This window comes from Medicago truncatula, chromosome 4 (assembly GCF_003473485.1).
Source record: "Medicago truncatula cultivar Jemalong A17 chromosome 4, MtrunA17r5.0-ANR, whole genome shotgun sequence".
In the NCBI taxonomy this organism is placed as follows: domain Eukaryota; kingdom Viridiplantae; phylum Streptophyta; class Magnoliopsida; order Fabales; family Fabaceae; genus Medicago; species Medicago truncatula.
The window spans coordinates 26,050,639-26,078,190 of record NC_053045.1 but is presented as its reverse complement, the minus strand read 5'-3'; the positions used below and the strand labels follow the sequence as shown (position 1 = coordinate 26,078,190).

Genomic DNA, 27,552 nt, shown 5'->3' with positions numbered 1-27,552 from the left:
GAATTAGCAAGACCCCGCACTTAAGGATCACCGTGCGATCAACAGGTGCAGTTAGCCATCGGAGGGATAAACCAAAGTAGGTTAGTAACGTCCCAACGGCCTCATCACTTGTATAGTCTACCTAAGATAAATAAACGCGGCATTTCTGATACTTATTATCCAACAATATATACATAGGGGATTCGAAGAATCCTAACAGCTACTTACTTTTTTGCAACCAAAACAGGTAAACTTGCTCTGTTGCAAACATATAAAAATTTCAAGTCTTTTTAACCCTTATCTTTTATATCGTCAAATTATAAAAATAAGTAACGAGAATTGTGACAAAAGAACAATCCCTATGGATACAATACTCTACTTATCACTTTATTACTTGGTAAACGATTTGGTACACTTGCTATATTCGCAACGCATCAACCGTTCCATCAGTACCTCCCACTATCTCTCTAAATCCAAATCCTTTATTGAATCCTAAAATTCCTCAATTTGATTTTAGTTTTTGTCTCTGTCTTGGTTATTGTCTCCAGACAACAATATGCACAACATGGTTGTTTTGTTCCTCAATTCCCACACTTCTAACAAACCATGTTTGGTAGTAGTAAATAATAGTTTCTCAAACAACTTAATAAAAAAAAACTTGATATTGTGAGAATGCCTACAATTATATGTAGGGGCCGGAGTTCGAACCCCGGACACTCCACTTCTCTACAATTAAATTGTGTGAGCTCTAGTCACTAGGCTACTAGACCAAAAAAAAGTATTAATATGTGATGTAAAGTTATGGGACCTAAAACAAGTTCATTAAAAAAAAAAAGTGAGTTGTTTCAAGATGGTGTGACTTAATAGAACACACAAAGTAACTTTTAGAGAAGTTCACCATTGGAGGTACTTTAAACGTGTGAATTAAGGATGAGAATTTTTTTTCTTCTTTTCTTATCAATGGGATGAGTTCCCGTTAAACTTTCCAATTTATAGGAAAAAAAAAACTTTTTCAGGTTTTTTATACGCAAAAGTTTATTGATGAAAGTATAAGAGTTACTCAAAACTCATTATAAAAGAATTGTATTACACACTTTAAAAATAAGATAAATGACTATTTCACCAATCCAAAAATACATAATTTTTGGAGAAATGATAACTGAACACATTTTTTGTGACACAATACAGACACCATTATACTGTATTTTCCTTCTTTTAACACTGTTACTTTATACTCCATTTTTCTTGCTGTTTTTTTAATTATTTTTTATTTTCATTTCCCTGCAACCCTTCTCTTTTCTCTTTCGTACCACCACCGGCTCTGCAACTCGATGGTCGGCCTCTCATTCTCCTCAGATCTGCAACACAAATGGAATCAAAGAAATACAGATGAATAGGAGATCTAGAATGAATGAAAGTTAGACAACAGGAGGTTGTGGTGTGAATGTCGCCGGCAGTGGAGGTCCAGAACGGATGATGATGGAAGGCGGATGAACGGATATCCGGCGACGGAGGGAGAAGAGGATGGTGTCGGCGGCTGATATCTAGATCTGAGAGAGAAGAGAGAGATGGTGGTTCGTGTTGGACGGAGGTGAGGAAGATGGTGGAGGAAGACAAGAGAGAAGGTACAAGGAAAGAAGAAAGTTGATGGTAGTGGTAAGTGTTGAGGAAGAAGAAGAGAGGAGGATTGCGAATTCTACACACGCAGAGAGAAGAGAGGAAGAAGAGGGGTGAGAAGTATTTACAACAATGCCCATATTTTAAGGTTGAAAAGTCTAAATTGCCCATGATGTCTCTATTGTGTCAAAAAATGTGTGTCTATTTATCATTTCTCTAATTTTTGTGTCTGCCCTCCTAACTAATGAGCCACACACAAAATAATATTTTAATGCTATCAATCACCTCCACTTAATTTGTCATTTTTACATTGAAAATAATGTCATTCTTTCCAACCAAATGAACACCAACAAGTAGTTAACAATAAAATTGAGATACAATATACTTATTTTTCTCTTTTATAAGAGAGTTGAACGATGCAAAAAAAAATTCTCCTTACACCCCCCCCCCCCACAAAGTCGGATTCCACACAAGCAATTAAAAATGGTATCCCAAACTCCTTTTGCGCAAACCATTGTTGATGGATATCTATTATTACTCCTCTTTGCCATAAAACAACACATGTTGCTAACCTTCTTTGAAGCAAACACTATCTGATAATGCAAACTTCTGACAGGATTGAAGTTTCCCACAACAGCATAGTTTTGAAAGCCCTAGGATTCATATTAACAACAAAAATGAATATTCATAAACTCAATAAATGAAATGAATAGGTTTTATAACAAGTAAATGATTTTAGCACCAAAGTTTGCAAGTTTCTAAAAATCATGTGTCCGAGTTTCCTTTATCTTGAAATCTAATCCCCCCCCCCCCCCGTATTGCAAATTTTTTATGACTGCAACAAGAATCAATTGCTTTTCTATACATCAAATATAAATCATGTACATACTTCAAATGGGTATTCTGCTCAACACCCTTATTGAGATGGAGGAACTAACTTCTTCTGTAGTAACGACGTCCCTTCAAATATCATCAAATTATGGTAGAATTTCCTAAAATCGTTCATCTGCCATGATAGTGATAGTCAATTTTAATAAGTAATAACAAATGAAACTCCATAAAAAACTTAAAAAAAAGTTACTCACCAACTCTTGTTTGGGCGTTGTGAACCCGAATTTTTTTTTCCACATTGACTTAGCTTCATGAGCTGCCGGTAAAATTAACCATTTTACCTTTAATTGTATAAGTACATCCTCTATGCAGGAAAATAGGGAACGAAAGAAACCCTAAAAGAAAACAATAACATTTTCGTAAATAAATATTTCACATAATCCAATTTAAATTCAAATAATTACTCAAATTAAAAAACACTAAGGAGAAAGGTCAAATTCATTTCTAAAATAAATAAAACAACCTGTTCTTTGTATTCAGCCTTAGTTGCAACTAAGGGAAGCTCTGCCACATCTTTTCCAAACACGCGAAAAATCCCAGCTGATACAACCACTTGGCTATAAAACCATGAAATTCACACAAAAATCAAGCATTGTTTTAAAAGAAATATGCAGTTAACAAAAAAACATATATACTTCACACTCAGCCTTACTTGACAATGAGCACTGCACAATACATTCCACCAAAATAATATTTATCATCGATCTCCGTCCTATAGAAATCCAACCAAACAAAGAAGCAAATTCCATTCACTTGATCGACAATGTCCAAAAAGAAAATCAACTTTAGAAAAAGAAGTAAATGCTTCTTACCCACGAAGCATTGCTTGAATTAAATCAATGTCTGTTCCAGTATCAACTATGGAATCAAATTGTTCCTAGACAACATAGATTCCAATCCTTAATAAAATTGCGCATTCAATTGAATCAAATCTGTCAAATATCTATAACTAAAGTAAAACACAGAAAGAAGAATATACTCACATGAAAAATAGCAGCAACATTGAAAAGGAACGAACTAGTAATAATTCCAGAATCAATCAACTTCGTGTTGAAAATCTTCCATTTTATATCAAGACCTAATTCAGTTTCAAACCCTTTTTTTTCTTGCTTCTTTTTAATCAAATTTAAGAGGTAATCTGAAAGAAGTGAATCCCCACGAGCCATAAAACTCTTTAGTTTCATGTGAATATCATCACAATCTACGTTGCAGAACCAATTACCTTCAGGTACTTTCTGGTGAAGAAAAACGTTTATCAACAATTGTATATAATATTGAATAAAAAAAAGCAAAAATCATGGAAAAAGGGAACATTTGGTACCTCTAGGTTAGCCATGTTATGATCCTTCAAACACTCAACATGATATCCCTTCTCACACTGCAAGAACATATAAAAAAGTAATTTAATCAAAACATTTATTGATATGAGAATTGAAACGAATTTATGAATAAGGCAAGAAAAACAATGATTCACATGAACCAATACCTGGTCACAAATCATTACTGTCCATGGACCAAACTCATTATTGTTGAAATCTTGTTTGCTAAAACATTTAACAAATTTATGTTAAGCCACTATAATTTTTTTAACGTTGATCAAGAACAAAACAACAAATTGAAAAAAAAAACAAGAAAAATGATCATGACATAACTCATAAAATAAAACAGGAATACCTGCACAATGCACATGAACTATCCTCAACCACTTTCTGTTTTACTGAAAGGGTGCTTATCTCGACTATTTGTTTTGAAGGACCACCCTCTGCAATCCTTCCAGTTGGCACATCATTTGCTTTATGCTCTACATTTTTGTCCTTTTGGAATTTATTACGCCAATATTTACAGTACCACTTGCTATTTGATTGGGATTTAAGATCAATACAATCTGCAAATGAAAAAGTCCAAACTTATTATTCTAGCTCTTGATGAAATAAAGTATAAACATATAATAGATGCAAACATTATGATGAAAGATGCAATAGAAAACTTAAATTGCATTAATGCAAAAACATAAATAAAGTAATCAATACTTCACCTAAGTAAAAAGATCTTTGACATCCATCACAACATAAAAGATCCCCTCTTTGTTGACAACTACTGCAATGTTCATCACTATCAGACATAGAATTTCTCCGGTTAATGGCCAACTCATGTAGTGAGACTCCATTAGAGGTGCGTATGTGCGAGTAACTACAATAAGAAAACAGTCGTTGATTCCCAAAACACCATACTAGAATTCTTCGTGGCATTAATAAATAAGAGCTAAAATATGAAAATTTAGGGAAAAAAGAAAAAACAATATAATCATGAAGATAAAATCCAATGTATAAATATAACGAGTCTTTGATTGCAACGTTTTTCATGCAGTTACGACCTTAGACATGTTGAGGAGGGTGTGATTTTCCCCATGTTTCAAGGACTCTACAAGATAAAACTCAAATATATAAAAAAAATGTCTATGAATGAGCAAGCTTGCTTGACTGACCTATTAAAAGTTAGGGAGACAAGTTCATAGGCACTCAAATCCAAGGTAATATATATACCAAGTATCCAACATCTAGTAATAAAGTTTAAAGAAAGACTCACGGTTTCCTTCGTGATGCCCAACCTGCATGTGCTTCAAACTTAGAAGGGCTCACCTGCTCATTTGATTATTTATTTTTCAAAAAAAAAATGTCAATGTCTACTCGAAGCTGATAAATGAGACAAAATATACTACATGATAAGAAAAAAAATTACCACTTTGTTGCAACAATCACACAAAATACCAAATTTGTTTATGTTTATTTCTCCATGTAATTGTTTCTGTCAATACATGAAAAACATATTCAGGAAAGTTAAAGTGAAAGAAAATGTATGTAAGAACAAGTCATCATCAAAGCAACCTCTCCATCAACAAAATATCCTACTGCAGCTCCATCTTTCAACACACTTTCATGAAACACCAACTTATGCAAGCATTGATCCCTATAAAATTTAAAAAACGTAATAAAGGATAAGATTATAACATAGGAGATTAATACATCCATAAAAATAGATGTAAATGTTTTATATTCGAGAAACAAAATCAAACGTACTTCCTAGTTAGTCTCTGGGGACTCTTATCACAATATGTGATGCACTTCATTCCTTTGTATGATGAACTTTGAGGCACAATCGGTTTGCGAGATCTGAGATAATTAGATAGTGGGTGTTATATCCCCATCACAACAAAGATATTTTATAATGTACCATTATATAGTAAATCAAATTATGATTATGAAACAAACAAAATACCTGTAATTAGCGGTTGTTGGTGAGACATGACTATTACTGGTCTGAGTTGTATGTCTTGGACCTGGTTGACTATTCTTTGATTCCTCACATGAACTATAGACTAGTCCTGACACAACATTGACATCTTCAAATTGAAAAAAATATTTCAAGATCACTTCTTAGATTTTATGCAATAGGCATGCAAACACATCAAGAAAAGAGTGGGAAACTAAACATATGATTTACAAACCTCTGCAATTCACACAAAACTCTGGCTTTTTCCCTCGAGTTGGTGCCTTCTTATTCTTTTTGTTCACCTTCTTATTCTTTAATTTCTTCTTATCATCATCACCATTTTTTGTGAAGATTTCTTCAACAACATTGTCGTTTAGTTCTTCCTGTGAACTGGACATTCGTGTCTTCTTAGGTTTAGGAGTAGGAACCATATTTTGGTTCTTACGAGGTCGGGTTTTACTCAATGAGATCCCGATCTCAGAGTGAGAGTTAAGTGCAAAGGCAAACTCTCTCTTGTGCCCTGTACGTACTTTATACTTTATCACGAATTGTTCAGCATCACTAACATTCGTCATTTATAGTATAGTAACAGTTCAATTAAATGAAAAATAATTAATACACAAAATAGAGCAGCGCAGAAACACCGAAGCACGCTCCCAATGAGATAATGGAAAGGTTGAAGAAAGAGGAATTAGGGATTGAGACGAATTTGGGAAATTTGAGAATTGGGTTAAAGAAGAGAACTAAAGTGAATGAGACAGAGAGAAGAAAAGAATTAAAATGAGATAGAATTTGCTGTCAAGACCTATTACTTTTAAAGAAGAAGAATTTTTGTTTTCCTCTGTATACATTTCAGTCACAAGAAATGTGGGTATTTACAAGCAAAAATGACAAATAAAACAATATAAAATATAAGTAAACATTAATTAATTAATTTTATTTAAAAATACTTTTAAAAAATTATTTTATTATTAAAAAAGGAATTTATCTTATATCATTTTAAATAATTTAATTACCAAATGCACTTTGTCTAAATTTTAGACCAAATACATTTGAATTTTTTCATCTCATTCTCTTATATTTTGTCACGAAGTTTTTAATTGTATAAAGAAAATTAAATATTATTAAATACTATTCTTAATTAACATGATTTTTTTCTATTGATGCTAAATCAAATAAAATAGTCGGGAGAACCAAATTTTAATTTCTGGATGAAACAATTATTTATCATGCTTTATTTACCTCTCAGAGCTCCAGATTATTAAGGGCTCTGCTCCTATTTAAAATTTATGTCGGTGAAAAATAATTTTATTTTACTTTTGAGGTTTGAAAATTTATTTCAATTCAGTATTTCATTGTGGAGATAAAAACACAACATTCACTTTAATTTAATACACGAAATACTATTTCAAAAATTTGTTATCCATCTACTAACAATATTGTATTTGAAACATTTTTTGTGGGTGAACCGGGTATCATCTCCACGCAACTATAGTTTATTATTTTATTAATAATATTTCAAATGCAATCTATTTTACTTTTTGTTTTGATTATTTACTTTTTACTTTAATCTAATATACATATTTTTAAAATTTTGAAATATCTTAAAACTAACAAAACACAAATATTTTTTTCTTTTTGCATATTTAGTTATAGATACTAGGGGAAAGTTGGGCACTCACGTGTTCATCTTTCCGCTCTTTTTATTGCGCTAACGTTTGAAAATTATGAACGGTGGATTTTTTTAATGACATTTTGATTTTGATTAAAACTAAAAATATAAATATTTATTGTCGGTGTCATTAAAAAAAAAAATTTAGATTATATTTTTTTATTATATTGTCGGTGTCATTGAAATAAATAATCATGATTAGTTTGGTTTGTTATAACTTGAAAACAACAAAGATTTATATTTTTAGTTTTGATCTAAATCAAAATTTAATAAAAAAAAACACGGTTAATAATTTTCAAACGTTAGCGCAGTAAAAAGAGCGGAAAGAGGGGCACATGAGTGCCCGTCTTTTCGCTAGTTATAATAACAAATACATGATATCATTATTTTAAAAATGACAACATTTTAAAAATGGAAGAATATCATGATAATAAATAAGAAATTATCTTCTAATTCTATCAGGATAGTTTCTAACTCAATTTATACTCAGGATAAAAATTACAAAGGAAAGACAAGATAGGATAAGAAAACAGTTTATTTTATCTTATCTCTTTGGTGCATCAAACATGAGATTTAAGAAAGATATGATATCATATTTTGGCTCCCTATCAGAACAATCAAACGGGCCCTTAGAGTTTTTATTTTTTTTTATTTTTATGTATTTTGTGGTTAGGATATGATAGGTTTATAAGATAACTTATTATTCCTCTTTAAGTTTCATATTTTTTTTTTTTGAATAAGGTAAATTAAGTCATCAAAATTGATATTGGTGAGAATCGAATCTGAGACCTTGAGAGGAGCACATTCCAAAGTCTCAAGCCAACACCACCGTAGCAACCCAAGTGGGTTCAGAGGTTATTATAATCAATCTTACTTGTAGAATTATCATACACCCTCTTAAGCAAGATTCGAACCTAGGTTCACCATGTTGTAGAGGATACTAGTCCCTTCCAAATCCAAAGAATCCAACCCATGTTGGTATGTTTTTATTTGTTAATCATTTAAATAAATACGTTGAAGGTGAGAAAAACACAAGGGGGGGGGGGGGGGGGGGGGGGTTAAATTGTGTTTTTTTTTTTTTTTTTTTAATCTTTTTCTCCTAACTGAAACAAGTAGTTCAGAAGCAGATAGAGTTCCACTTCTGAATAGATGTTCATAACTAGATGCAGCGGATAAAACAGGGAGAAAGAGAAAAGAAAGACACAGGCAATTTATACAGGTTCCTTCAACAAACCGGAAGTCAGTCCTGTCCCCCTTGCACTTCCAATGAGAGTTCACTATGTAATATCTAATTACAATTGCTCACTACTAAAACTAGCAAGAGACTTCAAATTGCTCAAGCACAACTGCAAGAGACTTCCTATGCTCCTGAACAATATCAAGAGACTTCTATTGCTCAAGCACAACTGCAAGAGACTTCTAAATTCAAACAGAATTACAATGAAAAATGTTTGAGGTTGAACACTTGATATACAATCAGTGGTGTTCACAATACAAATCAGATACAGACTCTAGAATTCCTAAGATGTAAGCTTTGTTAAGAAATTCTAAGTGAACTTTGGAGTGGAGAACAAATTCAACAGAGTTTTTGCTTAGCTGATGCGTATATTGTTCTTATGAAACTTTGTGTCTTCAGTCCCTTAAATAGAGGTCTGAGAGAGACGTTGAATTGCCAGCACATCCAAAATAGAGTCGTTTGAAGCTTTGATAATTCACCATTGATCTTTTTCCTGATATGGTTATTGTCCTATGAAGGATCACTTTCAAATGCGTTCCCAATGTGTATAAACATTGTTTGCAGGCAGAGCTGTTATTCTTGTCTTGTAGCAGAGACAAAAACAGAGTAGTGCAGATAGTGATTTGTATTTTGAAAAGTATCCAATGCTTTTCAAAATAGCCGTTGTTAACTTTCCAAGTCTTCTGCAATTTTCTGGCGAGCTTGAATCCTTGAAACAACTTTTGAAGCTTTAGGTTGATCTTCTGATGATCTGCAGCTTCTGGTGAACTTGCTTCTGATGAACTTGCTTCTGATAAACTTGCTTCTGATGACGTCATCACTTTAGAAGCACTTTGTCTTCAGGAGCACTTCAAACTTCAGACACAGTTTTCTTCAGACGCTTTAAGCTTCCCTTTTTGTTGATATACTTGCTCTTTACTTGTTCTTTTAGGACCAATTTAAGATGTCAAATATTGTCTATAGTCCTGTACACTTGAACAAATATTAGCGTATCCAATTGACAATTTTTAATACTTTGTTATCATCAAAACTCTGAAAGATTATTATTGCTAAACATATTTTGTTCCAACATACGTGAATAAGATGATCAACTTTATCATCGAAATTTATCTTGGTCAAATTTGTGGCATATGGTATGGACTTAAACATAATTAAATAACATAAATTAAAAATTCATCATTCATTATATCACTTCTAAAAAGGGTCTTTTAATTGTAATAGAACAATTATGAAATTATATAATTGTTTTCAAATTCTCTTCCTTTCCGTTATATACCCTACTATTAGTTTCACCATTATCTTTATCTTCTAAACTAGTTACAAACCCATGCCAAGCACGGGTTCAATAACGTATTCGATAAAAAAAATCTTCGAAAGAATAGATGTTAAAACGACGGAACATTATGATTCATCATAAAATATGTATGAGCTGATTAAGAGAGCATATAATAAGTTTATGAGATTAGGAATTGACATAATATTTATGATGAAAACAATTGGAACCAGTAAAGGAACCAATAATGTGTGAATTTACATATTATCCAAAATTATAAAAAAGAGTGACGTTGTTATAGAGTTACCAAAAAATGATTGATGCCCATATTTACATCAAATGAAATCAAGCAAAGAAGTAGCATCGGTGAGTGAAGATAATCTAGTCTAGGATTAGAGTTAATGTGATCTGTTGAAAGTGCGGATCATGAACACCAAATCTTTATTTAGAAACGACTTGAAGATGCATATTTTTAGGTGGCTTCTCTAGATTAAAAATTAACTTATCACCTACCTCTAACATATGTTTTTGGCAAAATTTGAACCATTGGCCGCCTAAGTATTTTTTGTAGCTTGCTCTCTTTTCCGTTATCAAACGACACTTACACCTTTTTTGAGCTTGTTTGTCGATGAGTGTGATTGTTTTCCGTGTTCCTTTTAGATATGTCATTGATATCTCATTTGAGAAGTGCTAGGTATAAAACAAATTGCAGTGTTAATTAGAAGTTATATATACTTACATTTCTAAAACATTTACCAAAGCATTATAAAGATTTACCGTAAGAAAAGAGCATGTTTTATTTCGTTCAAGAGATTAGGAAAACAACATTACAATTAACATGATACTAATTGGAAGCAATGAAGGAACCAAAAATGTGCAGATTAACGTTACATAATAGTTATGTTTATAAAAGAGATTGCAAGTTTCATAGACTAACCAAAAAGGGTTTTTTTATCAATATTTAAACCAGACAAAATGAAAAGAACAAATGACATCCCAAAGTCAAGATAGTTTACGACTACAGTCTAAAGCGATACGTCAAAATAGTAGAAGTTCAAATAGTTCAACAACAAAGATCTACTTTGGAACAACTCGAATTTGCAAGTTCTTCTGTGACTTTTCGAGATCAAAGATGAGCTTACTACCTTCTTCTATCACTCGTTATCTGCAGAAATTGAACCACTGCCCACCCAAGTAATTTTCATAGCTTGCTTTATCGGCCGTAATGAGGTGACAGTTATACGGTCTCTGTGTCTGGTCATCAATGAGATTGATTGTTTTGCGCTTTCCTTTCAGAATTGTTTTTGACACCTCGTTTGGGAAATGCTAAACAGGAAAATAACTGCAATATTAGTCTAATGCATATTTACATGGATAAGATGTATGCGAATATATTTACATATAATTTATAAAATAAAGGTACCATAACTGATTTTAAGCTAAAGAAAATGTAGCATGACTTCTAATTTATCTTTCTATTACTACCTTCGTTCCTTTTTAATTGTCATATTTTGACATTTTACATAAACCAAGATAGTCAATGATTGTTACTACTTTTGCATTTAATGTTGCATTGAACTTTAAAAGTGACAATTAAATAGAAACAAAAAATTTCTTCAAAAACGACACTAAAAAAGGAACAGAGGGAGTATATTCCTATAAAGTCTAGATAAATGCATGCATGTACATTATATGTAACCCGTTGACCGATTAACATTGTTGAAACAAATGGAAATTAAGCATCACTTCCGCATGTGCATATATAGCTAGCACCATTTGACATTCATGTCTTCGAACATTTGGTGCAACTCTCATAATACAATCCAAACTGGTTAGGATTGAATTTAGTTGTTTTCCAAATAGTGATGCAGTATGTTTCCTAACACAAATTATGCACATGAAATAAAGAATAATGCAATATGTATTTTTAATTTGTGCGTAAAAAAACTCAAAGCATGTTTGTGCATAAAATAAGCAGACATTGACTAAGTTTATAAATTCAGCAATTGGCTTAACCTGAGACAGTTTGGAAAAACCGTTGTACGAAGTACGTTAAGAAGAAGTCGAACTAAAAAAATTATATGCATTAGCGTAACAAAAAACAGACAGACGAACATAAAATATTACTTTAAACGTTAATGTGCGTGTGTGTATATATTCGCGAGGTTGAAGAAAGGAAATAATAATATTTGGTATCATTAAATGACAGCGTGAATAAAAATATTTGCGAGGTTGTGATGATTAAACAATATTAAAATTAAATATATAAGTGATAAAAAGATAATAAAATTAAATGGAACGGTTCAAAAAAATAAAATAAAATAAAGTTAAATGAAAAGAAAACATATTGAAATATAATATTAAAAAATAAAAGAAAAGGTTCCGAGCGCGAGCTGAAAAGAGGTGCTTGTGAAATATATTGTCGAGAAATAGTTTTTTAAAGTAGCATTCAACAACTTTTGGCCAAAGTTCATTCCATTCAATTTTATGCATTAAAAAAACTTTCCTTTCTAGTAAGTACTTAATTGATATTGTGTTTGACCTAACTTCTCCTTAAAAATGTAGAGAAGTAAAAAAATCCGGTTCAAACGGTATCTTAATCTCCCACAGCGGCAGTGTAGAAGCAACTGAATTTGGGAGAAAAATAGTTAAAAATAAAAAAAATTAGAAAATAGTTAAAAGTTTTTAAAAATATAAAAATTGAAAAATAGTTAAAAAAATTGGTGAGGCAGTACTTAACCAAGCAACACTAAAAAAAATTAGGGTTAACAGTGCTTTTCACCCTGTAATTTATGTTATTTCCGGTTTTTGCCTTTATAAAATTTTCGGTTTGATTTGCACCCTCGTAAAATTTTTATTTTCCGGAAAACACCCCTAATAGGCCATTTTCAGAATCTTTTTTTCAAGAAATTTTGGTTTTTGAATGGCCTATTAAGGGTGTTTTCCGGAAAATAAAATTTTTACGAGGGTGCAAATCAAACCGAAAATTTTATAAGGGCGAAAACTGAAAATGACATATATTACAAGGGTGAAAAACACTATTAACCCAAAAAATTATATGCATCAGCGTAACAAAAACACAGACAGACGGACATAAAATATTACTCTAAATGTTAATGTGTGTGTGTAAATATTTGCGAGGTTGAAAAAAAGAAATAAAAGTATTTGGTATCATTAAATGACAGTGTGAATAAAAATATTTGTGAGGTTGTGATGATTAAACAATATTGAAATTAAAATAATTGATAGCGTGCTTGACCTAACTTCTCCTTAAAAATGTAGAGAAGTTGGAAAATAGTCGGGTCAAACGATACCTTAATCTCCTACAACGGCAATGTGGAAGCAACTGAATTTGGGTGAAAAAATAAAAAAATAGTTAAAAAAATAAAAATTGGAAAATAGTTAAAAGTTGTTAAAAATATAAAAATTATAAAAGTTATTAAAAATATAAAAAATTATAAAATAAATAAAAAAAATGGTGAGGGGCAAAATGGAAAATGCATCCTAAAAATGATGAGATGGCACTAACCACACCCATCAATAGAAAACTACTAAAATGTCCCTCCTAAGGGCAAAATGGTAAAATCATAGGGATTTATCTTTATAATATAGTAAGTAGACACCTTGAAATACCTAGCCCTTCCAAATATATTATACCAAACCCGCATTGGTAAGTTGTTACGTTTTATTTTATTTATTTATTTGGTAGGGAAAGAGGAAGAAACTTAACAAGTTATGTTTTATTTGTTTATTATTTAAATAAGGGTTAATAGTGTTTTACCCCTGTAATATAGGTCATTTCTGGTTTGACCCCCGGTAAAATATTTTTTTGGGATTTCGTCCTTGTAATTTGAAGATTTTTGGTTTTGGACCTTCATGAATTTTGACAGTACAAAATCGAAGATATGGCAGGGGGTAAACCAAAATTTGCTTATATTATAGGGGGTATACCGAACTTTGCTCAAATTACAATGAGGTAAACCTAAATTTGCTCAAATTACAGGGTGTGAAATTTTCCATGAAGGTCTAAAACCAAAAAGTTTTCAAATTTCAAGGATGAAATTAAAAAAAAAAAATTTACATAGGGGAGAACCGGAAATGACTTATATTATAGGGGAGTAAAACACTATTAACCCTTTAAATAATTAAGTGAATAAGATAATAAAATTTAGGGTTAATAGTCCTTTACCCCCCTGTAATATAAGACACTTTTGGTTTTGCCCCCTGTAATTTTTTTATTTTAGATTTCGTCATTGTAAAATGAAGATTCTTCACGATTGCCACCGAAGTCCATTGACTCAGCAGAATATTTGATGTGACATTTAGGTGGTTTTTTATTTTATTTTATTTTATTTTTTGTTTGCCACGAGTAAAAAATATTTTACACATCATTTATATTTAAAAAAAATAATATAAAAATTTAAAAAACGAAAAATCTTTTTAAAAAAATCTGAAAAAATTCAAATTATTATTTTAAATTAAAAAAATCGGAAAAAAAAACCAGATTTATTTTTCAATAATTAAAAAACATTTAGATTTTTTTTTCCGAAATATAAAAAAATAGAAAAAAGTTCATATCTTTTTCGAAATTAAGAAGATATTTAAAAAATGTGGAATTTAATTTTTTAAATAGAAAAATTCAAAATTAAAAAAAATCAGATTTTTTTTCGCAATAAAAAACTTTTTTTAAATTTTTTCTACAAAAAATAAAAATACTGGAAAATATTTTAATTATTAAAAATCTAGATAAAAATGTTTTTAAATTCAAATGATATAATCTGAAAAAAAATTCGATTTAATTTAAATTTTTAAAATCTTAACTTCAGATTTTTTTCAAAAACGTTCAATTTTTAAAAAAAATCAGTTTTTTTTTTTTCAATTTTTTTGATATAATCTTGAAATATTGTTCCAGAATTCTGATTTTACGAAATTTTGAAGATTTTTTAAATTCTGATTATAATTTTTTATGAAATCTTTTTCAAAATTAAAAAATGAAAAAAATTCAATTTTTTTTCGAAATTACGAATATTTTAAAAAAAAATTCTGGAACTTAATTTTCAAAATAAAACAATTAGATAATATAATATTTTTCAAAGTTTTTTTAATTTTAATTTATATTTGGATATTTTAGAATCTTTTTCCTTATTATTTTAAAAGATTTCGAAAATTTTGAAATATATTAAATTTGAGATTTTTTTATAATTTTTTTCTAAATTTAAAAACAAATTATTTTTCTCCTAATTAATTCATTTTTTATAATTTTTGAAAAATAATTTTCATATTTTTTTAATTATTAATGACATGTAAAATGTTTTTCACGCGTGGCAATAAAAAAAGAAAAAGCCACTATCTAAAGAGTATGAGTTTTTCTATTTACACCCCATGTTTTTCTATTTTCATATTTTTTTAAAGTTATTAACTAGTAGTGTGTGTTACACAACATCAACATGAACAAACGACGATATTATTTAACATGAGTCATCAATATTTCTAACACAACTATTTTACGAAAGGAACACTTTGACTAACTTAAACAATTTGAGTTAGCAATTTAATATTTTCATAGTTTGTGGTCTCAAACCATCAAACATTTACAATATGAATATCCGAGCATCCATAATAGAGACCTTCAATTTAGAATTCTTAAATGGGTATCACGTGTACACATCATTTTTTTTTTTTTTATAATTTTTTTAATAACACTATCTAATAAACACTCAATCACTCAAGTGAAGACTTTCTAACAAAAGGTCTAAATCGGTCTCACCACTAACTCTTCATCATTTACATTCCAACACTACAATGATTATTTTAATGAAAAGTAATGTGGGGTCCACTCAAAAATGAGGAAGTGAGACCCTGGATCTTAGAAAACCCAAAAAAAAAAATCTCCAATAAAGATAACTATTAGATATCGGGTCTTAAATAGCGAAGATCTCACCATTGGATGATTATTTTTTTGCACTTTAGTGTTCTTTATGTCACATCACATCATTTATATATATATATATATATATATATATATATATATATATATATATATATATATTTTTTTTTTTATTTTGAACATCTTTCTAATTATCACTAACAAAAAAAAAAAGCTACCAATTCAAATTGCAAAACTGGAGGGAACAAACAAATCTCTCTAACTTCATCTTCCTCATCACTCTCTCGATTCCAAACCCTACCTTCTTCTTCCAATGGCGGAAACCCTAAGTCCTACCAAACACCGTCTCCCAGTTGCTGCACGCATCCAATCTCCCACCAGCCCCTTCATCTTAGGCTCCAATGACGACCAGCTCGAACGCGCTCAAGCACGTGCAGCACGCGCCGCTGCAATCCGCCGCAAGAATCTCCCGGTTTCGCAATCTCTCGAGGCCGACTCCGATCCGTGTCTTAATAAACAGCAGATCTTCGATTTGTTCCAGAATTGTATAAAGCTCGCCAGCGAAAATGTAAACAAAATTTGAAATTGAAATTTCAGTTTTAATTTTTAATCTTATTGTTTGATTTTTTGATTTTGGGAAATTTTTTGTGCAGAAAATTAATCAGAAAAATACTTGGGAGTTGAACTTGATTGATCATCTTACTGATATTATTAAGGCTGAAGAAGAGAATGATACTGAGACTAATTTTCAGAAGGTATGTATGCTTAAAATTCGCGTTGTTTGTTTTAATTTCTTGGTTCAATTTTGGATTTGAGTTTTGGTTTTATAATTTAAGAGATTAGATGTTTGCTGTAAAATTTTGTTGTAATGTGTGAGGTCATGTGCAATTATTCAAAAAATCTACTAGATTAGAGGAATTAGATATTAGATTATGGATTGGACATATGAACCGACAAGCTATAAAGCACTGGCATAGATACGAACACTGGACACTGACATGTTGATAACAATTTAAGAAAATGGAAGTAATTTAACATGTGTCCGTGTCGTTTTAGAAACAAACAGAACTTCAATCTGAAGTTTTGGTGCTATATAGCTTTCTAGGGTGAGCCTATGCTGTCAATAGCACTGCTATAGCGGAATTGCGTAGCAGTGACGCAGCACTATCTCCCTGCAAGCTGCCTTAACAGTGGTGGTTTTTGTGGTCGTGAATTGCGGCCATCCCACTATCCACTATAGCAATCTAGACCCACTACAGCTGTGCTTAATGGAGATGGGGATGAAGATGAGGAGTTGGAGATGGAAAAACAAGAGTTTGAATCAAGTGATTACTTTAGTTAATATTGATGTGGTGGAACTTAGAAGTGAAGATGAGGCCGACATAGACGCGGAAGCATGATTTTGATTACTTTTAAAACTTTATTTTGATGGCTTGTCATTTTGTTTAATTTTAGAACTGGATTTTGTCATTTTCAATGCTATGCCATTTTAATTACATTTAGAACTTATTTGATCGAAGATGACAAAGTTGATTAGAATTATTAAGTACGAATGTCCCTTTAAGTTTTGTATTTTTGTACTTTTGAGTATTTATGTATCTTGTTGGAATTTATGTTTAGTTTGTATATTGTTTTTTAGTCTTCACAATAGCGGTCATCTCACTATAAAGTAAACTGTTTTTTAGTCTTCACAATAGCGGTCATCCCACTATAGCATTTTTTGGGTTCGGCGCTACGCGCTGCTATTTGGGATTAACAACATAGGGGTGAACAGGAAAAGTTATGTATGTGTATACTTTAGGTAGTTTCATTAAAAATTTATTTTGGGCAGGCAAGCTGCACTCTTGAGGCCGGTGTCAAAATTTATTCACTCAGGGTGGATTCGGTTCATTCTGAGGCATATAAAGTCCTTGGTGGGATGAATAGAGCAGGTCAAGAAGCTGAGCAAGGTTACACTTATTACCCTCTTATAAAGCCTAGCATATTCTGATTCTCTCTTTTTTTCTTCATTATCTGCACAAGTTGCATTTGTTTCTCGATGATTGCTTTGTGGATGAGTTACAGGGGATTACTTTTCTTCTGTATTGTATAGTATAGCGTACAACGTATCTTATATTTCCTAATGTTTGATATCTTATGAATGTACAAATTCAAACGGTTTCAAACTCCAGTACATTTACTTTTGGTTTTGAAATATTCTGTTTATATTAGTTTAATCTAATGCTTGGTCATAATGTCAGACACTACACTGGAGGGTGTTAATGTTGAAAATGGACAAGAAGGAAGCAGGAAAGAGACAGATAAAAAGGTCAATAGTCTGGATTTTTTTTTTTATCATGACTTGTTTATGATAGTTTTTGCTTAGTTTGAACAGTTGTTTGTTCATGCAGTTGTCACCTTTGTCAACACTGGAATCATCTTTTGAGGTTCTCAATGTAAAGAAGTTTGATGGTGATCACAAATCCTTATTCTATTTCTGTTACTAGTTATAAGCAGCATGGTTGAGGTTGTGCTGAAAGCGTATATGCTATTATATATTTTTTTCAGCTGCCTTTGTCGTTGATCCCCTGTATCGCCAGACAACTGCAAAATTTGACGAAGGAGGAGCCAAAGGTCTTTTAATGAATAATCTCGGTGTATATGGTGGATGTAGGCTGCTGTTTGATTCACTAGAAGTACCTGCAAAGTGTATGGAAAGCCAAAATGAACCTGATATTTCAGATACCATTGATCTTTCTTTTGCCAGAGGTGTGCTGCTTTGTGAAATATCCGGTGAAACTTCTTGTTACATTTGCAAACCGAAACACATTCAATGTGGTTACTGGTGATTTAATTTTCTTTGTAGATTGTGTTGAGGAGATAGTATTAGAGATGCGTGTGAAAGATGAAATTTCTCCAACTCTGAGGACTATAGTAAACCAGTTCGATGAAAATAATAAAAGGCCTACTGGTTTTCAACTTCCTGGCCAGAATTCAGCGGAAGAGCTTGATGCCGATTTTAATTGTGAAAATGGCGCTGACAGAGAAGAATATGACAATGGCGCGACCTGGAGTGATGATCATGATGACCAACCAGTCATTGCTGACCTAGGCTCTAATGATGCAGACCCAAGTTTCTCTAGTTATCCTCAGGTTTGTCATGTTTTAACCATATAAACCTCTATGACTGTTTAGGATGAGATTTTAAAATAGCCTCTTTTGATATTCTAACAAGTGAGTGGTTCAGCTGCTAAAGTAAAATTCTGAATTTTGTAGGAAAATGAGCAGTTTCCCTCCACAGATTCTGATATGGATGATAGATTTGAAAATGTTGATGGTTTCTTATTCTTGAGTCTGGGTTTTAATTCAAAACATAATGCATGGGCAGGCCCTGATCATTGGAAGTATAAAAAATCCAAAGGTGGGATTTGGAGGCCAGATAAAGATATTTTAATGTTCTATGTTTCTTAGAATTGAACATTTTATTTATTTATTCTAGTTACTTTGTTGTAGTCTCTGAGGTTCAACCTACTTCCGAAGATGGGTCAACCCTGAAACCTAGGCAGACAAAGAGTAAGAAACAAGCCGAAGTTGATTTAGATTTCACAAATTCTCTGGAGAAAGACTTGTCTGATATATTTGCTCCTCCGAAGAATCCCAAAACATTACTTCTCCCTGAAAGCAGATCGCCTTGCAACACAAAACTTCCAGAGGACTGCCACTACCAGCCAGAGGAACTTGTCAAGCTATTTCTGCTTCCGGATGTGAAGGTAGTTTTTTTCTTTTTGATCAAAAGAAAGTAGTTTCTGCAAGACGTAGCAATCAGTTTCAAAGTACTTTCTTGTATGGAGTGATATTAATTTATATTTATCTCTGATGATTCGTGTTTTTTCTTTAGTGTCTTGGGAGGAGGGCAAAAAGATTCTCAGGTAAAATGTTTAAAATTTACCTTTTTAAAAATGTAGACTAGTTACCATGCTTGTACATATAGAGATCATTTAAAATGTCTTCAGCTGTCATTAGATTGTATTTCAAGCTTAGGTGCATTTGCAGATGCAGATGGATCTAGAGATCAATTCAACGAGAATGATCCATTCCCTTCTTGGGACAATGGAAGTGCTTGCGGTGATGATGAGGCTGGTGATTATGAAGGTGATCATCATAGTGACATAGAGGATCCAGGCACTCTTATTACACAGCCACGTCAGGTAGGTTTTATTGAACATACACATTTGCTCTTAATAAATTCCTCTAGGTATTATACACACTGATGAAAGAATGACGTCTTTCATCAGTGCATATACTAGTCATTAATTTTCAGTCGAAATATTGCAGCAGGAATTCAAGTATAATAATATATGCTTATTTCCAAATAACAGGTCAGTAAAATAGAAGTCCAGTATGACAAAACGTCCAAACAGGTTGATGTTCAAGTGCTAAAAGTTACTCTTTGGGACCACGTTCAAGAATCTGTTAAGCTTTCTCCTGTTCAGGTATACCAAAATTCCTCCATTTCTTAAGAAATCCAGGGTACAATTATCCTTCCCTCTCTGGTTTCTCTGACTGAAATGAAACTTGCTACAGTTAGTTTCTGTTAAGACACAGTGCTATTTTAACTCTCCATAGGATTCTAGAGCATTACAAAAGCTGTTTATTTTTGCCTTGCCACTGAATGATAAGTTCTAATTCTTGCATTGTTTTGTTCTGTTGACTCTCTATTCTACAGGATCAAGAAGAGATAGTATCTTTCAAAAATTTATTGGCTAATTTTCCTGGTGAATGCAATGCCGCTGCAAACATCAGTGACATTTCTCCTCATTTGTGCTTCATATGTTTACTGCATTTGGCAAATGAGAAAGGATTGAGTATCCAAAGCTTCCCCAACTTGGATGATCTTTCAATATGCCTTCCACCTGTTGGTGATACTCATTAATTCTGCAGTTCAGGAATTAGAAAATAGTTCGGTAAGTGTTTTTATGATTTCTTTTGATACACTTTCTGTCTAATTGGGATTGATGGACGTGCTTTCATCAATTTTTCTTGCTTGCTTCAATCAGTTTAAATTGTTATATAAAAGTAGCTTTTTTGAAATTTTATGTTAAATTTTTTAACTTAAATAATATAATTCAATCACTGCTTTCAAAGTTCTCACCCATACTTTTGTTCATAGACATTACCTAGTTATGATGAACTCTGTCCATTCTTTTTTGGGTCAATAGATTAGCAGAGGATCATAGATAACAGATTTGGTTGAAAAACATTGATAGAAAAATTAAATTAAAAATTAGTCCGTAGTTATGAGTCCAATTTGACCATTACAAATTTAATCTCAATTCCTTATAGAAAAACTATTTAATCTCAATTGTCAATTGATATTTTTTCCTTGATTCATACCCTTATCATACAATTGACGTGAGCTTCTGCTTCAGTTTTCAGATGGAGATTGTAACATGTCGCTTTTGGTTATGGTTGTTCAAGTCTCATCAAGTAATTGTCTGATCTATTGAGATGTAAATTAGCTCTTCTTCATGACAGAGTTAACTCATGTTGTGCTCCCATTTGTATCCTATAATTTGGATTGATTCTTGTGTCAAATACTCAAAGTTGATGAATGGATGAATGACTGACTGACTGTTATAGCACTACCCCAGCCTACATTTTCTGTATTAACAAATATCAAACTAAATTAATCATATTTCTCACAAGTAATCATAAATTAGTTAATATACTGATCATTTGGTTGCAGATTTGTATGCTGTGTTTCACTTTATGATTCTTATGTTACAATAGAAAATTAATAGTTATGGACCACTGTTTCAATGGTTAACAGGGTACACACCACAGTCCGTGTATCCTAGATCGGGGTTGTGACTATCACTTGGGATGTAATCAAAATCATCATGGCAGGAAGAAACCACTTCTCAGAAATGGGGATAAACCATTCTGGTTGATTTTTTCTGTTGTTTTAGTGATTCAGTTATTTGGTTTCTTAAAAAAACCTCACATACTTTTTTGATCTAGTTCATAGAATTTAATTTATATACGCTAGTGGAAAGACGGGCAAGTCTTTCCGTTTTTTTACTGTGCTAATGTTTAAAAATTATGAACAGTGTTTTTTTATGAAATTTTGTTTTTGATTAAAACGAAAAATAGAAATGTTTGTTGCTTTCAAATTATAACAAACAAAACTAACCAAAATTATCTATTTCAATGACACCAACAATATAACAAAAAATATAATCTAAATTCTTTTTGTAATGAAAAAAAGATGATCAAATTGTTACCTGAAATTAAGTTAAGGAACTAAAAGTGTAATTTTACCTATTTTTTATTTTTTAGTAAATCACAACCAATCAAGCAAATGATTTTAAAATAGCTAAAAATAAAGTAAAATTTATACATTGTCAAATCATAACTACTTTTACACCGTTAAATTAAAATAAAACTGTTTTGACTTTAATCATAACTACTTTTACAATGGAATGTATGAATGCTTGTAATTTATTGATAGTGTAAATTTTTTTGCCTTCACTTCATACTTTTTTTTTTTTTGAGCAGCCTTCACTTTATACTGACGTTAAACTCAATTAACATATGTTGGTGCTCAGTATTTGTTTACCGTGAAAGAGAAAATTATTGACTTAATTTAGTCTCACAATTTTCTTCCAGTTAAACACGGTCTAAAAAATTAATACCCAAATTAGTCCCTCGTATTTTCATATGGGGACAAACGTGTCTCTGTTTTATTAAGTCTAAATTAAAGGGTAGACTAATTGGCCAGCCAAAATGTGAGTTACTATTTTGGGTTATATTTTTCATTGTAAATGATAATTAACCCTATTAAAGATTTGAAGTCATCCTATATGTCGGATTTGGAAAACTACCTAAAACTTTAAACTAGATTAATCAAAAACACTTAAATAGGAAGACAAATATCTCTTTCAATTTAACTTGAGGTCCTTTGTTCGAATTCAACTATAAAAATACAACAATATTAAATCTTTTGAAAAAGATTTGTCAATCTTTGTAGTCTTATTTAGCTCAATAAATTAATCTTTATGCAATACACAATTTACATAAAAAAAAAAAAAAAAAAACTTATACTTATCCACTTATATTTTTTACCACAGTTTGATTTAGTTAATAATCCCACACAATTCCCTTTCGATCCCTCTCAATTAACATTAAAATAATCGAGTAAAAACAAAGAAACAAGAACCTATACCACATGGATTGGTCTAGTGGTGAAGGGTTGAAGTAGTGTACATTAACTTGTAGGTTCAAATCTGAACCTCCAAAATTAAAGAAGCAACAATCTGAACACAGATTCAAGTCTGAGCCTCCAAAAACAAGCCAGTTGTAAAATATTTTCCATGTAAAGCTTTATCACAGTAAACAAAAACACCGATTTCTAGCTTTTAATAGTGGTACATGTGGAATCAATGGCCAAAACTGGATGGTAGAAATAAAACATTTGTATTTTACACTTAACCTTTCATGTTCACATATGAGAACTACATGATATACTATTACAAGCAGTTAAAAACACACTGAAAAGTGATATGCAAGAAACACTCCATTGAGGAGGCCATGCTATGTTTCTAAGAAGTTTGTACTTTTCCTTGAGACTGAGTATTAGATTTCGCAGCCCCTTCTTTCCATCCTTTCTGGCGAGCTCGGAGTTCCCACAAAGAAGTTACTTTCTTCTGAGCGACTAATGCCAACTCGGCTTTCTCCCTTGCCTGCTCACACGTTTCCATACCAGAATTACACTTGTCTGCTTCCTTTTGATACTGAGATGCAACCTTCTTTGCTTCAAGCAGAGCCATGTCAGCTCGTCGCTGATTTTCCAAAGCTTGACTTTCACGTAGCTTTAGTTCTTCCGACAATAGCTCTGCAAAATTCTTTTCGGTGTCTCCATTAACTTCTGGATCAGGCTTAGCACAATCTAAATAGCAATTCCAATCAAGAAAAGAAAAAGAGAATTGGTTAGTGAAGGAAGCTGAGCCATAAAACACAGGTAAAAAATGTTATACAACAACACTGCTGTGCGCAAGATGAATTTTCTGCTTTTGAGCTTTCATGACATTTATAGCAGAGTTCTATCCAGTACAAAAACTATAATTCCTTATTCATGTTTTGACAAAAAACTACGCCAGATATAATCTTTATTTAATATTTTTTTAAACAGCAAAATTCAAACCAAAAAATGAATCCTATGAAAAAACCGAACTGGAAAACAAACATCAGCAACATGAGATTATTTTGTTATTGTAAATGATGATTCTGGCAAAGTAGAAATAAGTTATCATAGTGCTCAAAGTGACTTCCAACAGTGGTACTCCAATTCCTACATTCCTACCATCATAAACGTGTAAATCAAGGTATAACAAAAACGAAATGAATGTTTCTACGGATTTCAGTGTACTACATCTAGGATACAGAAACTAACCTCCAAAGGAAATGTTGCTCAGCCCTGCAGAAACACAGTGAAAGAAACTGAAATAAGTATGTGCTCAATTTGCCTTTAATTGAATAGAAAAGAGCAGTAAATTATGACAAAACCATGACAATGTTCAACTGAAGCTCTAATTTACGTGGCTGTTGATTAACAATTTCCAATTAATTAGCGATAACCAAGATATTATATTGTTACGGTTATGGTGCCTACTTTCACCTTTGTTTAAATTGATAACATAAATAATTATATGACGAAAACTATGGGGATATGCTTCAGCAATAGGGTTTTAATTTACGGTCATGATTTGGGCCGTGACATAACAGTTTTTAATGTTGCCAAATCTGTGATGCAACCATTGACCACAATTTGCAACCGTAATTATTATAGTGACTGCTATTTAAAACTCTGACCATCAATTTGGCGGTGAATGTACTGCCGATTACTGTTGCAATTTAAGACTAGTTCAGTAAGTTGAATAATTGACCATTAGTTTCTTTTTTTTGAGGTAATTGACCATTAGTTTCTTAATTAGGTCTTATTCTTAATATCAAATCAAAAGCATTGATGAAGTATAACATGAACAGAGGGAATTTGTTGGGGAGTTACATCAAGTTTCTTGTTGATAAAAAGTTGGTTGGTTGTAACTTCATAAGTGTCGTAGCAAAATCCAAAAATAGGTTAAGTGGAGACAACTATGTGGTTATACCTCATCAACAGGGTTTAAAATAAAGGTTTGCAATCTCAATCTGAGTGGCAACATAACTGGTTTTGAATTTTGATGTTGCCGCATCGGCAGTATTTGACAACAACCATCTGCAATATCAAAAATCGCGACACAACCACAATCTCTACCGCAACATCTATTTAAAACCCTTGTCTAATTTCGGCGGTGAATGTATCGCGGATTAACCTTATTGCAATTTATGACAGCATCAGTAAGATGAACTATTGTCCATTACTTAATTAGGTCTTCTTACTCTCAAATCGAAAAATTCGATAAAGTATAACATAAACAGAGTGGGGAACTTAGATCAAGTTACACATCAAATTGGTCTACTGATTGCTTACAAAAAAAACAAAAAACCCTATCATAATAATGTTAAAGAAGAAAAATAATATACACCATAATTTGAAAGATTAAGATTAAGATCAAAGTATCTCTTTATTAAATCATTACTCATATGGGATCATATAATTCATTAGTTCAAGGATCAAATCAAATTCAAAAGTTTAAGTATCAATTCAAATCATCTCATAGAACTTAGATCTAAAAAAGTTTCAATTTTTTCTTCTTCTTGTGATCCAAACCTAACTTAAACAACCCAATTAAGAAAAGATCAAATTTTTAACTAGATCTTAACACAGGCAATTAAGGAAAATCAATAAAAACACAAAAATCATAAAGAAACAAACACACACCTTGTGGAATTGAGAAAGTGGGTTGAGAAGAACAATCACAGAGACAAGGGGAACAAGTTGAAGAAGAAGAAGAAGAAGAGTGTTTAACAGCAGCTAAACCTTCTTTGAAATGCCAATAGAGTGGTGGACCTAATATATAACCTGCTATGCATACAGCAACTATTATCAAAGTTGCTCGTAATAGCGTAACACTTGATTTGTTCATAGCCATGCTTCGTTCTCGAAGTTGAATGAAATGAAGTTGAGATTGTGTTTGTGTCGGCGTATGCGTCGGTAAGTAATGCTGCTGCTAGTGCTATGCTACTGGTTCCTCCTCTTTCGATCGATCTATCTACTTTTTCTTTTTTAGTTGATCTTCTCCTAATTTATGACTTCAATTGAATGTGGCACCGTAAAATACGTCTGTCTTTTTTTTTCTTCTAAAAAATAAATAGATAATAGTCATTTTGATTGAATCTGTACCAAATAGTCATATTAAAATAATCTTTCAATTATTTCCGTGAGCTTAACTCAGTTAGTAGGGATATTGGATTTTATATGCAGGGGCCGGGGTTATAATCCCGGACACTTCACTTCTCCATAATTTAATTGTGTAAGCTCTAGTCACCATGCTACTTGACAAAAAAAAAATACTTTCAATTTATACTTTGTTAGTTAAAATAGCTCATCGTGTTAAAATATTTGGTTAATAATGTCGTATCAGTCCTATAATGTACTTATTTACGATTATATCAATGCTCATAAGTACTTGCTTCGCTTATTGTTATATCAATTGATGCAATAAAAAATTATTGTGAACATTGAGAAACTATTTTAAAGTTAGCTACCATTTTTTTACTAACGAAATGGATAATCAATGACAATATTAGAATTTTGATATATTGAAGGACTTTTTTGCCTACTTATTATACTTTCAGGGACTGAAATGACTCCAAAAGAGGAGTGTTATTTGAACAACCATTTGGTTGACAACTTTTGGGACAACCATAATTTACAAAGAAAAAGTTGGTATTTGCACGAAAACAATAGAGAGATAAAGTAAAAAGTAATATGAGTATGAGAGATAAAGTTGTCATAAAATGGATGTTCAAATATCATTTCTCAACCCAAAAATAAAATAATGAAAGTCATATTGAATAACCAAAACAATAGAGAGATAAAGTAAAAAGTAATGTGAGTATAAGAGAGAAAGTTGTCATAAAATGAATGTTCAAATATCATTTCTCAACCCAAAAATAAAATAATGAAAGTCATAAATTATGACATCTAATCTTGTGTTTGTTGTAGCGGTGGAAGTGCAAAAAACACACGTTTGCTCTAATACTACATAGTGTAGCTTTGTTATTTTCACGGCAAAATTGTCTAAGGACACAAAAAACCTGCCGCATATCCAAACAATCACTAAGGTGAACCACTACTTAGAGGCATTAGATCAAGTATTTAATCAAATTAATTACTTAATTAAATAAGTAAGAGACTTAAACCTTCAAATAGATGCTACCTTGTGGGCCCATAAATTTTCATGGAGATTAGTGGGACCCTCTGCAATGACCACAAGGTCTAGTAAAATCTCAACGCTTGAAAAAATAATGCATGGAATTAAATTGTTGAAAATAGGAGAGATAAAATAAAATGATTAATGATGTAAATCCTTACACTTGAGAAACCTGGAGAGAATATTACTGCAGAAATCCATTTTCAAAGATTAGTCACCACTAAAATGATGATATAATCTTCGTACGATAACATGATATATATTATATATATTGTATTTTGTGAAAAATTCAAATAATTTATGTTGTTTTAGGAATTAGAAAAAGTATTTTAAAAAGGAAAAATCACTACCGAAGAGATTACCGAGTTGAGT

General features: G+C 31.6%; 3 protein-coding genes across 3 annotated transcripts; 1 reads left to right on the top strand and 2 right to left on the bottom strand.

Moving 5' to 3' along the window:
• Window positions 1-2,042: 2,042 nt before the first annotated feature.
• LOC25492166 (increased DNA methylation 1) lies at window positions 2,043-6,510 on the bottom strand. Its single transcript, XM_039833705.1, has 17 exons — window positions 5,993-6,510; window positions 5,764-5,887; window positions 5,565-5,657; window positions 5,373-5,454; window positions 5,227-5,292; window positions 5,074-5,126; window positions 4,523-4,677; window positions 4,162-4,372; window positions 3,974-4,031; window positions 3,809-3,865; window positions 3,471-3,722; window positions 3,300-3,364; window positions 3,140-3,199; window positions 2,951-3,044; window positions 2,682-2,822; window positions 2,486-2,602; window positions 2,043-2,249 (listed from the first exon to the last, which is right to left on the bottom strand). The coding sequence occupies exons 1-16, from the start codon at window positions 6,330-6,332 to the stop codon at window positions 2,513-2,515; spliced, it is 1,941 nt and encodes a 646-aa protein (XP_039689639.1). The 5' UTR covers window positions 6,333-6,510; the 3' UTR covers window positions 2,043-2,249; window positions 2,486-2,512.
• A 9,514-nt stretch (window positions 6,511-16,024) lies between these two features.
• Window positions 16,025-21,537, top strand: LOC25492165 (condensin complex subunit 2). The gene is made up of 14 exons (XM_013600234.3): window positions 16,025-16,394; window positions 16,480-16,581; window positions 17,658-17,775; window positions 18,067-18,134; window positions 18,217-18,277; window positions 18,374-18,574; window positions 18,672-18,958; window positions 19,082-19,226; window positions 19,319-19,575; window positions 19,704-19,734; window positions 19,859-20,013; window positions 20,185-20,298; window positions 20,532-20,769; window positions 21,235-21,537. Exons 1-13 carry the CDS (start codon window positions 16,140-16,142, stop codon window positions 20,736-20,738), a joined length of 2,001 nt encoding a protein of 666 aa, XP_013455688.1. The 5' UTR covers window positions 16,025-16,139; the 3' UTR covers window positions 20,739-20,769; window positions 21,235-21,537.
• A 1,625-nt stretch (window positions 21,538-23,162) lies between these two features.
• LOC25492164 (uncharacterized) lies at window positions 23,163-26,068 on the bottom strand. The gene is made up of 3 exons (XM_013600232.3): window positions 25,686-26,068; window positions 24,258-24,281; window positions 23,163-23,753 (listed from the first exon to the last, which is right to left on the bottom strand). The coding sequence occupies exons 1-3, from the start codon at window positions 25,894-25,896 to the stop codon at window positions 23,407-23,409; spliced, it is 582 nt and encodes a 193-aa protein (XP_013455686.1). The 5' UTR covers window positions 25,897-26,068; the 3' UTR covers window positions 23,163-23,406.
• Between the last annotated feature and the right edge of the window lie 1,484 nt (window positions 26,069-27,552).